At 47.4% G+C, this 15,041-nt stretch overlaps 2 protein-coding genes across 6 annotated transcripts in view; one reads left to right on the forward strand and one right to left on the reverse strand.

Annotated features, from left to right (window-relative positions):
- SRGAP2 (SLIT-ROBO Rho GTPase activating protein 2) overlaps nt 1-3,313 on the reverse strand; it is an 81,880-nt gene extending 78,567 nt beyond the window's left edge. Inside the window, exons 1-2 of one of the 4 annotated variants that reach the window (XM_031606003.2) lie at nt 3,223-3,313; nt 2,269-2,369 (exon numbers count right to left, since the gene is read on the reverse strand). In XM_031606003.2, coding sequence (XP_031461863.1) covers nt 2,269-2,335 — 67 coding nt within the window. In that variant the 5' untranslated portion in view covers nt 2,336-2,369; nt 3,223-3,313. Of the gene's footprint in view, nt 1-2,268; nt 2,440-3,222 lie in introns of those variants that run through there. The other 3 variants (XM_090124685.1, XM_031606004.2, XM_090124687.1) reach the window with 3 other exon arrangements.
- Nucleotides 3,314-3,679: 366 nt separating this feature from the next.
- Nucleotides 3,680-8,393, forward strand: RUMY1 (regulator of UNG2 and MKLN1 interacting yippee protein 1). Of its 2 annotated transcripts, none has more exons than XM_090124650.1 (4): nt 3,680-3,907; nt 4,736-4,813; nt 5,903-6,027; nt 6,614-6,934. In XM_090124650.1, exons 1-4 carry the CDS (start codon nt 3,756-3,758, stop codon nt 6,643-6,645), a joined length of 387 nt encoding a protein of 128 aa, XP_089980776.1. In that variant the 5' UTR covers nt 3,680-3,755; the 3' UTR covers nt 6,646-6,934. The 2 variants fall into 2 exon arrangements, with proteins under 2 accessions (XP_089980776.1, XP_031461823.1); XM_031605963.2 differs by lacking the exon at nt 6,614-6,934 and adding an exon at nt 6,943-8,393 and having other exon boundaries at nt 3,683-3,907.
- The last annotated feature ends 6,648 nt before the right edge of the window (nt 8,394-15,041 follow it).

The raw sequence follows: 15,041 nt of genomic DNA on the forward strand, positions 1-15,041 counted from the left end.
ACAGAGCCCAGTGTAGGGAGTGCTAAATACCAGCACAGAACATCCCAGAGTTTTCCCCTCTGATGAGGAGAGGAGCAGCCAATGCTGCCCAGCACACCAGCACCCAACTTGTCTCATTCCCACCATAGTCACAGAAGATGCTGAACATCCCATCATCCCAGTTAGCACCACTTCCATGCTGTTCCTGTGCACAAACACCATCAGGACACCAACATTGTGATGGGTGCTTAATGGACCGGGCAGCTCCACATGTGAGTATTTCTTCACACCATTCATGCTCCCACTGCAGCAGAACTCCTGCATTACAAGCTGAGGAGGTCTTTCCACTCTGATGCTGCCAGATCACTATCTGACCCAAAACCAAAGCATCTGAGATGTAAGGCAAGCTCCACCACGAGGGGATGGGAGCCCAGAGCTGCCCAGAAGATAGGGATGCAGCTGGAGCACACGGGAGGAGCTGACCCAAGCTCTGACACCAATGGTCCCTGCAGATGGAGGGGCTCCTCCCAGCTCTGCTCATCCTGTTGGCCTCTTTTTTGGAAAAGGGAACGATGGCTTTGCTTTTCCAACACATGAGGAGACTTGTTTCCTATGAGAGTGGTGAGGTGCTGGAACAGCTGCCCAGAGAGGCTGTGGATGCCCCGTCCATCCCTGGAGGTGTTCAAGGCCAGGTTGGATGGGGCCCTGGGCAGCCTGGGCTGGTATGAAATGGGGAGGTTGGTGGCCCTGCATGGGGCAGGGGGTTGGAGCTTCTGATCCTTGAGGTCCCTTCTGCGTGATTCTGAAGAGATGGGATGAGCCCTACTGATGCTGAAGCCCCGTTGGTCGCTGTGTCCCTCTGACATGTCACAGTCGGTACCGATTTAGTTGAATCCCAAATACTGCATTTACCAACTATCACAATCTCCAATTCCCATTTCCACCAACGGCGATGAGAAAACAGGAACAGAAACTCAACGAGTAAAAAAGAAACCCATTCTTCTCCATTCCTATCTTCAAGAATCCAATTTTAAAAGAAAGCCAAGCAAAATAAGCTCTCACCCAGCCCTACATTTGCTCAGTTGTGCATGTATTTTTCTTAAAACAAAGACGTCCAAATTTCTTCTAGGTGCACAGCACTGGGGTCAGGATGGGACACACAAAGCTATCCCAATGCTCCACAACCAGCACACACACCCCCAGCAGGACGAAGCAGCTCAGTGTGTAATTGCAGAGCGATATTTTAATTGTCACTTTTAATCTAGGTTTCCTTCTCAGATTTAAATCACTTTTTTTTTTTTTTGTATAACTCCCATTGATTTCGCTCCGTCAGCCCTGCCCGAAGGCCATCCTTCTTGCAGCCTACAAGCATACCAAGCAAGTTTTAACCAATTAGATAAATCACTAACCCTCCTAACGCCCTCACAGCCATACATCAAGCCAAGCACAAGCAATCATGATCGCTTTTAATAAGCGTTCTATTGAAAACTTTGCAAAAACAAGAAGCTAAGCTGACATTTCACCATCTTTCTTCTTTTTTTTTTTTCCCCCCCCTCCTTTCCCCCTTTGGCACATGATGGCCTGAAGCCCAGCCAGCTGAATTCTGCGGAAGATTTGCACAATCATTGCAAATACGCCTCTGTTGCTTTATTACCTTCCCTGCAATGATATTGGAGTAACATTGGAGCATCAGCTTTCTTCAGCTCTGGCCGCATGCAACTGCCTGCTTGTGCATGCACACACTGCAACCTTGAGGCGTTGCACTCAAGAGCACAGGGAGGAGAGCAGGCAGCAATGTTAGGGGCTGAGCAAGAGCAAAAGCTCGAATAAATGGAACTTTCCAGCACAAATTGCTTTGCAGGGACCCTCGGCAAAGTCCCAGTTACCGCTGGCTGAAAGAGGCTCTTCTGACACCGCGCAGATTCTGCAAAGATTCCTGCGATGGGAGGATTAAAAAGCAATTAAGCGGCTCTCATATTTCAAACGCAAAGCCTGGGCTCAGAACAGCAGACAGAACGACACGGATCTCTCTCCCAACTCAAAGATCCGTTGTGTTCGCTAAGAAAGCCGAGTCACCTTAAAATAGCAACAGCACGGGAGGAACTCACCCTATGGAGGACGAGAAAAAGCACTGCAAAGCCGACCCAGCATTGCGTTACGAGCGAACCCTGCAGATTCCAGGCAATCTGCAAAGCATTTCCCCTTCCCCACCCAACATCCACTGCAAACTCCCACAATCGCGAGGCAGAGCCGCAACGAGCAGACGGAGGGGAACGAAGCAATCCCTACCTTTCACCTGAGTGTCATATTCAGCGATGATCTCCTTATCCTTTTTGAATTTTGCTGGCGACGTCATGTTTTCAAGCTTAACCTCCAAGCGGATCCACAACCTACAAACGCGATTCGCCCTCAACGCCCCAAATAAAAAAAAAAAAGGAGGGGGAAAGGGGGAAAAAAAAAAAGGGGGGGGGAAAGGGGAAAAAAAGGGGGGAGGGGGAAGGGGGGGGGAAGGAAAAATAATAATCGAGAAAAAAAATCAGTCCATGGAGATTGGGCGTGGGGCAGCGCGGGGGGCAGCGCGGCGGCGGCGGCTCAGCATCAGCGCGGCGCCTCCCGACAGCGGCGCAGCCCGGGGGCCGTCCTGGCACAGCGCATGGCTGAGGGTGGGGGGGGCGAAGGGGTGGTGAAAAAGGAGGGGTGGGTGGGTGAGAGGAGGGGGGGGGGTTTGGAGGGCGGTGATTCCGATCCGTCCGGCGGCGGCGCGGCTCCGTCGCTGTGTGCCTGCAGAGCGGGAGCGGAGCTTTAGGGCGGGCAGGTGAGGGGCGGGGAGGGGCGGCGCCCCGCGGATGGCAGCCGGGCACGGCGCGGTTCGGCTCCGGTTGGGTTTCTTCTTTCACCCCTTTTTTATTGTTTTTTTTTTTTCTTTTTTTTGCCTTTTTTTTTTTCCTCCGCTTTTTTTTTTTTTTTTTTTTTTTTTTTTTTACCCTAACCCCCCGGGAGGAAGGAGAGAATAAACACAGCGGATCCGCATCCCGCCCCGCAGAACAATGAGGGCGGCGGGGGGAAGGAAACGGCGGCGGATCCCCCGGGGGAGGGAGACGGACACACAGACACACACAGCGGGGCTCCCGGGGCTCCACACCCCGCCACCAAAGGGGAAAAGCTAAAAGGGAAGGGGCTGAAGGGGGACCCGGCGGCTGCTCCCCGCTGTGTGGGTGCCCCGCGGCCGGGCGGGACGGTTACCTGGGCACTGCGGAGCCGCCTCCCGCAGCCCGGCGTCCTCCGGCCGCTGCCGCCCGCCCGCCACCCGCTCACCCACGGCAGCCCGCAGCCGGGCCCGCCCCCGCCACGCGGTACGGCCAATAGACGGAGAGAGATGGAGGAGATAAGCGGGAGTGACAGCCAATCGGGAGAGCCCACCGCTTGGCTCTCGTGGCTCCGCCCCTTCGCGAAGCAGTGGGCGGGGCTAAGTGCAGCGCTGTGGCCTCCGCCCCGAGGACTGCGGAGGGGCGGGGCGCGGTATGCAAAGAGCTTACCGGAGGAGCCAATGGGAGCGAAACAGGGCGTGCCCCTCCGCCAATGTCCGGGCGGTAGGGGTGGTGCCACCCAACTCCTCCAACGGCGTGCGAGAAAGGAAGCACCACCCCCTACTCTTCACCAATCAGAATAGGGGGGCGTGGCCCGCCACGACCAATAGGTGACCGAGGTTGGGAATTCAAACTGACAGGAAGAAGCGTGGCCGTTGGCGGCTCGGACGGGAGCGGCGGCCGCTCGCGATGTCGGGCGATGGCTGCGCGTTCGCGGACCGGAACGTGACTGTGCTGTGCTGCCGCTTCTGCCAGCAGGTGCTGAGCTCGCGGGGGATGAAAGCCGTGCTGCTGGCCGACACCGACACCGACCTTTACTCCACCGATATCCCGCCTTCGGGGTAAGAGCCGCCTCAGGAGGGCCGGGCCGGGCCTCGAACCGCACGCACCGCATGGAGCGCCTGCAGAACTTGAAGTGGGCGCTGAGAGCCTGCAGGCACAGCCAACCTGCAGGCACAGCCAACCTGCAGGCACAGCCAACCTGCAGGCACAGCCAACTGCTCTGCCCAGGAGCAGCAAGGCTCCGAGCTGGCTGTGCTGCTTTCCCATAACAGCGTTTGAATGCTGAGGAAATAAGAACGAGGTGCTGATAAGAAAGTAAGGGGTTCGAAAGGAGAGAAGGGATCCAAGGCTTGCTTTGCCGAGGCTTTAAGCTGCTGTGCTGGGGGAGAAATTTCTGGGCTCTCCAGAAGGGATCCTTGATGGGACACATCGTGTGGGTCTTCTTGTGCCCTTAGGAGCATCGCCCCTGTCTGATGGGACCAGGGGGAATGGCTTTAAATTGAGGCAGGGGAGGTTTAGGTTGGATATGAGGAGGAAGTTTTTCACACAGGGTGGTGAGGCACTGGAACAGGTTGCCCAAGGAGGCTGTGGATGCCCCATCCCTGCAGGCATTCAAGGCCAGGCTGGATGTGGCTCCGGGCAGCCTGGTCTGCTGGTTGGCGACCTGCACATAGCAGGGGGTTGGAAGGAGATGAGCATTGTGGTTTCTTTTCAACCCAGGCCGTTCCATGATTGGGCACAGTTTCCTCCTGGGAGAGCTTTAAATGAATGAAGCAGCACACAAGAGTGACACTAACATGGCTCTGTTGTTATTTCACATCTGTATTATTGAATCCTTCCTGCTGGAAGCAGAGCCGTAGCTAAACTTTTCCATTCTTCCCACCCAGCACCATTGACTTCATCGGCAGCTGCTATTTCACTGAGATCTGCAAGTGCAAACTGAAGAACATTGCGTGTTTGAAGTGGTAAGGATGTCATTCAGTGGCAGCAGCACCCACCCACCCACCATGCATGCAGTGCTGCTCGGCCTTCTCACTGCAGACTGCTGCAGTTCCTTCAGCTTTCAGCTTGGGAACAGATTGCATGCTGCATTTCAGATTTAACACTGCCTGATAGAAACTCAGCCCACTGCTTCTGGGCTTTGCTGCCAGTCTATTTCTGTGCAAGTCCCAAGTGGAAATGTGACAACCTTGTCAGTAGTCTGAGTATATGGGAAGGCTTGCTTGCCACCTGCTTGATTAAACGTCTGCTTCAACACTGAGATAATTGTGTGAATAAGGCCGCAGTAAGAAGTAGTTATTCATTCTAATTAATAGAACATCCTCTTGGCAGATCTAGTTGTTGCTAGCAGATGGAAGATGCTGTCACTAAAGTTCTTGGAGTTCTTTTATCCTCTTTACTAATGCATGATATTTAAGATTAAAAACAACCCTAACACGTTCCTTGTAGAGTTGAGAGAATCCTCTCTGCTTCGTAACTGTGACTTTTACCTTGTTCTGATTTAAAGGGTAGGAGTGGGTTATGGTAAAATTTTGTCTTCCTATGACAGAAATATCTCACTGGAGTACGTGACTGAGAAAGTAGAAAACCTATCATTAAGTTCCAACCAGATAAGGCATCGATGTTCTCAGTCTCAATACTCCTCCTACTCCTGATACTCTCTCATACACAGTGTTTTTCTATAGAGGGACTGTATGCACACAATGGATTTGACTCCAATGGAATCACTGGCCTTCAGAAAAAAAACAATATGCTACAATTAGTGATACAGTACCATTGGTATGCAAACTACTCCAGATTACTGCTCTGGATTACACAATTCATGTTACTAAATGATTCTCTGTGCCAAAGATCTAAAACTTTGATATTCCATAACTTCTGCCAGATGTTCTCTAAATATTTTTGATGCTTGCTTAATTACGTTCCCTTAACTTTATCACAATAGAAGCATCACATAGCTGTCTTGTACCCTGGCTATAGAACATTAATTTGAGTTAGATAAACTTAAAAAAATTACTTTTTCATCAGGCTCACTATTTCACTTGTCTTTCCAGTGGTAACATTGTCGGTTATCATGTGATTTCTCCCTGCAAACCTTGCCTGCTGTCCTGTAATAATGGTCACTTCTGGATGTTCTATAGCCAAGCAGTCTTTGGCATCAACAGACTAGACTCTTCTGGTAAGGAACACATATGTTTCCTTCTCTTCCCTGAAATCCTGAATTCCAAATCCACTTTCTAATGAGACATCTCAGTGTAGTTAAAGCATATGGAGAACATATAACATATGGAGGCATACAGCAAGTGTTACTGTACTGCTAATCTAGCAAGCTACTTTGGAGGAGGTAGTGGTAGTTATTTGGTAAGTTAATATCTCTAGCAGAAATTAGCCTTCATCAGGAAACTTAACCTACTGTTCTCGAAGACAGAAGTCAGGATTTTCTGAAGCAATATTATAACCAGTAGAAGCAACGTGGCCACTGGCTGCTATTTATAACAGTATGTATGGCTTCACTGTGCTATCAGGCAGCTGTCTGATGGGCACTCTTTTTTGGGTGAGTCATGTTGTCACTTTGACCCTATATAACTAAGTCCCCATTAGCTCAAGCTGGAATTACAGCTCATGCTCACTGCTTTATTCAGCTAGATCTTGTTTGGATGCCAAGTGTCTAGCATAATTTGCCTTGAGTCCTCAGGAGTGCATAGCATTCTGACAAATCATTTCTCTGCCTTGCACATGAGAGTAACATTGTCTAAACCTTTCAGCGTCACCCCGTGCTTCAAATCAACACGTCTAGAAGTAAATCAGCCATGAGGGGACTATCAATAACCATGTGAATTAGCTACACGAGTACATCGGTATACAGGGACTTAATTCTTTGAACGGTGCTGTAAGCAACACTTAAGATCACTTTGGAAGAAAAGGAGGAAATAGTCTTGGTGTATTTAACATGAATGTGATTTACCAGGTTTTGCAGCGATGAGAGTAGTTATTTTCTCTGAAAATAGACACTAGAGCAACCTGCAAACGAGGTCACAATCCAAAAATACCTTTTCTGTTTTCTTCCTCGTCTGTCTTACCTTCTTTCCACCAGGTGTGAATGTATTGCTATGGGGCAACTTGCCAGATTTGGAGGAAAGCACAGATGAAGACATGTCATGCATCTCTGAGGAGGAGTATATCAGATAACATTTATCTAAGAGACACCACAGTATTTCCCCTTAGATACATTGCGCTGCTGTTTGTTTTGGACTCTTCTTCCTGCTGACCCACCAGAGCTTCAACAATAGAGGAAGCTAGGAAATCTGGAGAGCAACCCTAAAAAAGGAAGTTGTCATCCTTTACTGTAGCCTTCCTTCAACTCTTACACCTGCCTGGTGTGTATGCATTATTCTGACCAGAGACATGGCTTGATGAGATCTTCCTCTCCAATACCTGGACATGCAGACAGGTGCATTTACACTGAGGTTCTGGTCTGTTTTCCTTTTACACTTAAATCTCCTCAGTTGACATCTGTTCTTAACAGTATTTTTCTTCTTTTCTAAAACAGCATTAGCAGAGAGGTTTTTCACTTGCTGGAAATACAGCTTAAAAGCCTTGAAAAATAGTTGGTTTGGTTGATGGATAATGACCTGAAGGAGCTTTGCTCATGTAGCCACACAAACCACCCATTGCCCAGAGCTTCTGAGCATTCAAGAGCAGCTGAACAAATGTCTTCAAGCGTTGTAGCTTTGGCTCTATGATCTGTCTCTCTTGCTTTTAGCAGCTTGTTCTCTAGACATCTGAGGCGTGTAAGAAAGCTCCTGAACAAGGACTGGGGAGCTGTCTTACTGAGTCTGCCTGTGTTCATCTTTCAGTGCTTTTAGGATCGTGTTTCTGCAGGAATTAAGTTCAGAGTTTTCAGTTTCTTCCCCCCATACACATGCCAATTAAACCTAAATACTGACATTTGTTATTGGCTAATGTAACTTCAGGACTACAACAGAACTTCAGTTAAGATTAACATGGAAATCCAATCCTGTGTTGTTTTTTCTTTGTTTTGTTTTAGGCATTTCTCTAAAACAGAATTTAGCCAAGTTAAATATTCAAGCTTTACATCCTGAAGTGTACTGACACGTTCATTCCTCCAAGAAATAATGGATTTAAAGTTCATTATGTGAGTCGTTAGCCATAGTATTTTATTTATTAACTAACCACTGTCCCCTTCAGCTAATTACCTGAAAGATTATCTTTGGAAAATTCAAGTTACAGTCATGTAAGAGACCTGACTACATTTTTAAGCTCTGATTGATGCTGAATAAATCATTCCATAACCTCTCATGATGCTTTGAAGAGGTGCAGTGAAGGCAGATCTGACTTGTCTCATGTCTTTACTGCATTAGATGCATTCCTTAATTAATGGTGCTACCTCTTCTGCATTGTATAAATGTATATTGATGTGTATATATTTGTGTGCCTATGTATATCTGTATGCCTCACTTGGATTTCCTGTGTTTGCTCATGAAATAAAATGCTTGGATTGTGTGTTCCATGGGCTGAAACGAGTATGGATGTGTAATGGCATCAATCAGGTGATGAAAACAATGGTTCAAAATAACAAATAATTCAAAAAAGACCTCATAATATAATTCTGCTTTGTTCTGAGTTCCACATTTGTCACTTTCAACCTTCCCAAAACCTCATTGCACAATTATGAGTCAATTCTGTGTCAGTGGCAGAGGTGGCTGTTGAGCTGTTCTCACTCTTTACCCATAGAGCAGTAGAGGACTTCACAACAAGTCTCCAGTTCTGGTTTTGCTCTCTTATCTGCTCATGCACACAGAACTGGAAGTTCTACTATGAACTACTATAATTACACAGGCCTGTTGGAGCTAGTTCATCTCAACCAGGCATCAGCTTGAAATAAATGAGCCAACTCTTAAGTAAGTTCTATCTTTATCCTTAAAAAAAAATAATAATAATAATAAATTGTATGTAGTAGATGAAAAGTAAACAAACATCATCTATTGCTCCAGCTGTCAGGAATGTTACCAAACTAACTAACCCTATCTTGAGCTGCTTTCTCTCTGAAATTAAAATAGACCTGACTAAGCAGTTTGTGGTAAAGCTGGTACTGCCTCTTTTTGGGGCCCTGATGTTTTGGGTTAAGGTTCCAAGACTCACTTGGAGTTCCCTTCCAGGCTGATAGATGCATCTACCACAAAGCAGCTGACACACAGCTAGATCAGTGCTTCTAGAAACCCTCTGCTGTGCTTTAACTTCCCAGGACTTTGCTGAAATAACTAACATCTCTATTTCACCACTTGTTTTTTGGGTTCCTCTGTACTCTTTGACATAAAGACTCATATGTTGTAGCACAGCCCTGGAATCTCATGAATCCCGTGTTAGGTGAGGCTTGGCAAGGGACGTGGTACACTCACAGTGAACATTAAGACAGATAACTTCTAGAGTGAATGGAGCAGGAACAGCAGGGTTCAGTCAGTCAAATATACACAAGATGTGTGGCTGTTTGTGCTGAGGATTTGACAGTGAAAGTTCAAATGACCTGTACTGAGCAGCCAATGCAGTCCTAAAGCAGAGCACAAAGCTGGAAAACAAAAAAAACCATCCTAAGGCCTTTCTCCTCATTAACTCTAAGAACGTTAGCGTCTCTAATCAGATCTGGTTTTATTCAGCAGAGATTAAACAGGCAATTTTCGACTCCAAGTCAGTGCTACCACCAGCCTTACACAGCCTCCTGCCACTGACCACTTAGCTGAAATCAATGCCCATAGCCTGACCTCTGCCACAGGGCACTCATCTGTCACACAGCACACCACAATCCCCCCCAGCAGCTCCCTGAGGTTGTGTAACACTGACTCGAAGGCTCGGGGTAGCAGACTTGTTTGGATGAAAACATTGGAAAGTAGAATTCCCAAAGCCACTGAGGATAAATAGCTTCAATGTGGATCACAGGGCTCTGTTCAATCACGCTGCCAGCCGTGGTCAAGCATTTGCTGCAATTTGCAGTTTGCTGTTCTAGCTGGAGGGGTAGGAGAATGTCATAGCAAGACAGTGATAAATTGATTGATTCCTCTTCCTATTAAGTGAAGATTACTAGATGAAAAAGCACATTTAAATATTCTTCATTATTTCGGTACAGATTAATGCCTAATCATAATCTCACATTTATGTAACACCATTCACCCCAAAGTGCTTCCCAATGACAACCAGCAAAGAATTCCTTTAGCACTGAACTGCAGCCAACTCCAAGATGCAAAGCAGCTGCCAAGGAGACGACAGCATGCTGCAAAGACCACGGTAAGCATCATCCTGTAATGAAATTCAGTATGTGATCTCTATCAGTACAAACCAATATGTTGATTATTGAGGGAGGTTCCACATGAGAGACACTCTCTTTGTAGCCTGGAATGCAGTTCACCTGCTTCAAACCAGATGAAGATGGGTCACCTCTCCTGGGACTGAGACCTACATCCACAGGGTTTGGTAGGAGGCAGGAATGGCTGAGCCATCTCTGCTCTTCTCTCTGCCATTCAAGAGCCAGCATGATTTTTTTTTAAGTCAGGTAAAATGGTCATTCGTTATAAATCATCTAATTACTTTGTCTTGAGAGGTTCTTGTCACAGAGTTTATTACGTTTGCAGTCTGTGTGGTTTCTGAAAGCATACCCCAAGGAACAGCACGCATCCCAAGTAAACAGCCTTTGCATACTATTATTTGGATTAAGGGAGTGTCTACAGGCTCGTAGAGTATAACTGCTATGGGTGCTTATTGTGCAAGAATCTACACAGGCATAGCAACTTGTAGGCTCCAAGAACTTACACTGTAAACAAAACAGCCAAGGGATGGTAAGGGAACAGCACAACTGGCTCCATCAGAGGTAAAGCCAGAACTGCATAGATCTGCAGAAGAGTCTCTGATGCTGCAACAGAGAGCTGAGCTGGGCCTGCTCCTGCAGCTATGGATCAGTTCTTCCTATTCCAAGGTGCATTTGCAAGTCTATGAACAGATTCAGCTCTCCCAGTACACGTACTCAGTCATCCCGTACTTCAAGCAAGAAGCTGTCTCTATGCCAACATTCCCACAGCTCTGGTGCATTATTAGGTTTTCCCCTTGCTCTATCACACGAAGTGAACCTTCCCTTTAGCCAAATAGGCATCAAAAGCCCGCATGGAAAACAGGTTCTTCCAAACCTGCCCAGCTTCAGAACACACAGAACTAAGAGACGTGTTACACACAATGCAATGACAGAAGAGAAAAGCAGGATGCTCGCCTCCAACATCTCCTGTGAAGTCACCTCCAAGCTGCTGATGCACCACCCAAAATTCCCTCTCATCAGAAAATATCAACCATGCTATGCTTTAAAAAAGCACCAGCATTTTCCAGGCATTTAACAGCCAGAGGGACACTTCAGCTGCTTTGCTGTCTGCAGAGCCTTGTCATCGTGCATGTGTGACACAAGCTTAACAAAGTGAGTCTGCACCCTATTGATTTCTCATTAGAAAGCAAGGCTCACATTTTGGACAGCGTTGAGGGGGGGAAAAAAACAAGAAGGAACAAAGCTGGTCAGATGTAAGGCAAACACAATCCCCAGTGCTTCGGTTCTGATGTCACTGGAATGCTGACAGCTTGATGCATCCAGGTAATGGCACACAAGGGAAATTTGCACCACAGCACTCTCATGTGCTCCCATCTGCACATCAAAGTAGGTAGAAATTGGTGCAAGCAGATATTTCTGCTAGATGAGACGATGCTAGAAATACAGGTGTGATATCAAACCAAAAAGGGGAAAATAGGTCTCGTGTCCTTTGGGCACATCTGATGATTTCATACAAAAGGGCAAACTAAAGAGAAAATCCATTTCAGAGCCATTCCTCAGGCTGATTCACTCACTCTCTTTGACACATCACTGTGCAAGTGGATATAGAGAAAGAAATAGGTTTTAGGGCACCAGAATACCAAAACTGCAATAGGTTCCCAACAGTGTTGCCAACCCAATGAAGCCAACCCAATCTCACAAAACATGAGAACAGTTTGCTTAAAAGCAGATGGAATGGCACAGGGTCACATCTGAGGGACTGTTAAAGCTGACACAGAGCGCCCATAGCATCCACTCAGATATTAATAAATGCCAAAAATATTTGGAAAAAATGAAGCAATCCTCTCTTGTGCAAAAGGTTCAGCACACGACTTTCCATAACGTCGCTCTGCTCTTGTAAATTTTTGTTGGCACACGGATTGGAAGTGAATTCTACCAAAAATCCACATGATTTTATAGATCAGAAGTGAAAATTCAGAGCCATCCATGTTTTCTCCTCACCTGGAACCAGAAGGCAACATCCACAAGGTGTCAGGAATTATATATTGAGCAAAATATGCCCATCTTTTTTAATTCCAGTCATCTTGTGCGTAATCAAAAAAAATCAACCACTGCTTGAAGCATCTGGTCCTGCCCGCTGTAAGAAGCCTTTAATCCTATATTCCTATCCTAAATTAGATGCCCACTTGGCTTTGCCATGAACACACCAGTGCTAACACTAGAATTGGAGTGGCTTCCTCCCTTTGTGCCATCCCAGTGGTGATGCTCACGGAGTTGCTTTAACCCAACCCCAAAAATCACAGGACTCAAAGAAAGCAGCAGGCACTTCGATAACAACCCACCACTCATCCTGCATCACTTCAGCCCTTCCAGCTCCTCCCATGGGGGGGGCAAAGGGAGGGAGGTGCAAACCTGGGCACAGCTGATTTGGGGGTTAATTCATTAATTAATTGCAATGCACTTCGCCAGACCTGACAACAGACGCAGCATCACTTCCCCTCTCAGTTCTGTCTTCAGCTCCGTTGCATCTCTTCCTGTGCTCTGTAGGCTACAAGAGGTGCTGAGTGAACCCAAAGCTGCTGCTTTCCAGCACCACCAAGGAAAGCACTGCAGTTATCCCCATGCTCTGTCCCTAATTAGTTTGATTTCACTGCCTCTGCCCTCCTGAGCCTTGCGGAGATCAAAGGCAGCTCCGTGTGCGTGCACACACATGCATGGAGAACCCACGTTAATTACAGCCTGAAAATCTCTCTGCTAGAAATGAATTCTTTCCCTCTTTGTCATTTCCTTCACCTCTCCCTCACAAATTCTCACACTGTCCTCATCTGCTCCTCAAAAACAACCTTGGATTGCAAACGACCTGGGGACAAAGAGGCAGCAACCAACCTCATGGCTGGGAGATGGGTGCTGAGAAGAGCAAAAACTCGACGCCAACACAAGCTGTGATGCCATAGCACAGACCCAGCGATGCCTTTCTAAAGCCTTACGTTCCCCATTCCCTGAGGTTTTAGATTTTATTTGGTTGTTTTTTTGTAGTCGCCGGTGATGAGGCAATCGGAGAAATAAGAAATGAAAATCAGGAAACTCATCTTCTGTTTGCTGACTCAGCCACAAGAAGGGAGCAGTGCTGGGAACTCACAGAGGATGCCATAAGATGGCCGTTCTCTGCTTGGATTCTGGGTCACAGCCCTGCTTAGTAGAGGTGAGGGGAAGCATCCCTCCATCCAACACAGCTGAGTGAGGAAGCACACGGGATCCACAGATGGGGCTGTTGTGGTGCTCGAGCAGAACCCCAAATCCCTCCAGCCCAAATGTGACCCTTTGCCTCGGCCAGCCCAGGAGACAGCTGCCTTTATTCCTGCAGGTGAGCTCACAAATGCCCCCTCTGCTCGTTCCATGGTGCCAGCTCTGGATGTTGGCACAAACCACCACCAGCCCACGGACTGCCATTGTACTCAATGGGTCCACATTCAGAGAGATAACAGAAAATCCACGCGGAACTTGAGCCAAATCTAAAAGCAGAGAGGTTCCTCTGCACAGCACTGAGCATTTAATTCTCTGATAACAGAGTGAAATAAAGATAGCAGGGAAGAAACAAGAGCTCACTATCAATAGAAACAGAGGAAGGGATGCTGATATTTTAAGGCAGCCACCTTTGGGTTATAAGCTGCTTATCTCAGACTGCTACATATGTGGTCTCCTTGGGAACAGAGGCAGACAATAAATCAGATGTGCCAACAACATTTATCAGAAGCTCCAACTCACCAAAAACATCAGCTCTCCTAAGAATGCCAAATGGGTTTTGCAAGACGTGGGGCTAAGCCTGGAGTCACTCCTAAGGCATGCAGCAGGGGTAAGAAATGCTGCTATTAAGCTCAAAAGAAATGTTCCTTATGTTCTTATTCCTCATTGTCATTCCAGGAGCTCAAGGCCACATCAGGAGTTTCAAAGGGAGGTGAAAAGACAGAAATCAATCTGCCATTGTGCAGGTGTGGTTAATGCACACATCAGGGCAGTGTCTGTTCCACGTCAGCCACGGAAATATCCCTCCTCGTATGTGCCACATCTTGAAGTATGCAAGACATAACTGCCTTATTCTGAACAGGAAAGGAGCTATATAGATAGGAGCTATATAGATAGAGTAAAAGCAGCTTGAGCGAGGTTGGAGCATCAGCGTTCTGTAACTCTGCTGTCAGACACATGAGAAAGATGCAGACATTTCTCATGTGCAAAAACAAAAACAGTCACAACCAGATCACCCTTTGAATAACGGTGAACGTTTCCCAACCAGTTCCAGAATTCTCAACTGCTGATGTGTAACCAAAAGAATGTCATGGCAGGCGTTTTGGGGCAAAGACCTCAGTCTCATTTCTAAAGGACTTGGCCAGGAATTAACAAGTGCAAAAGCAATGGCAGCAGCTCTGCGGCGAGCCTCCCTCCCTCATCCAAAACTGCTGACCTTTGGTGGCACAGACATACTTTGCTGGGCATGTCATGCATTGACTGACCCGCAGTCTGGGAGCAGCTGAATGTCAGGGAGCTGAGTGAGCACAGTGCCAGCATCTGCCCTGACACAGCCTTACATGCAGCCCCAGGAGAGGAAGAAGCAGTCTCCCTTTCCTCGAGCATCACGAAGCGACTTGAGCCACGTACAGCTTCTTAAATAAGAACATAGACGTGGTCTGGCCACGTGCTGGTTAACTGCCAGCAACCTCTGCCTGAGCACAGACATGGCACCACCTCCTTGGCTATCAGAGCCACGTTTTGGCAACCACAGTCCTCACACCAAAGCCAGAAAGAGATGGGAACGAACGGCACAGCAGTGGGAAGCACAGCACCAGCAGGCCCTGAGCTTGTCCCCACTGAGCCGTAAT

The sequence above is a fragment of the Phasianus colchicus genome, chromosome 25, assembly GCF_987193195.1.
Source record: "Phasianus colchicus chromosome 25, bPhaCol1.hap1.1, whole genome shotgun sequence".
In the NCBI taxonomy this organism is placed as follows: Eukaryota; Metazoa; Chordata; class Aves; order Galliformes; family Phasianidae; genus Phasianus; species Phasianus colchicus.

Excerpts from the sequence above, each read along its gene's own strand:
- RUMY1 (XM_031605963.2), top strand. The coding sequence starts at position 3,756 with ATGTCGGGCGATGGCTGCGCGTTCGCGGACCGGAACGTGACTGTGCTG. Across the intron at positions 4,814-5,902 it reads AACATTGCGTGTTTGAAGTG|TGGTAACATTGTCGGTTATC; the intron begins GTAAGGATGTCA and ends TTGTCTTTCCAG. Across the intron at positions 6,028-6,942 it reads CAACAGACTAGACTCTTCTG|GTGTGAATGTATTGCTATGG; the intron begins GTAAGGAACACA and ends TCTTTCCACCAG.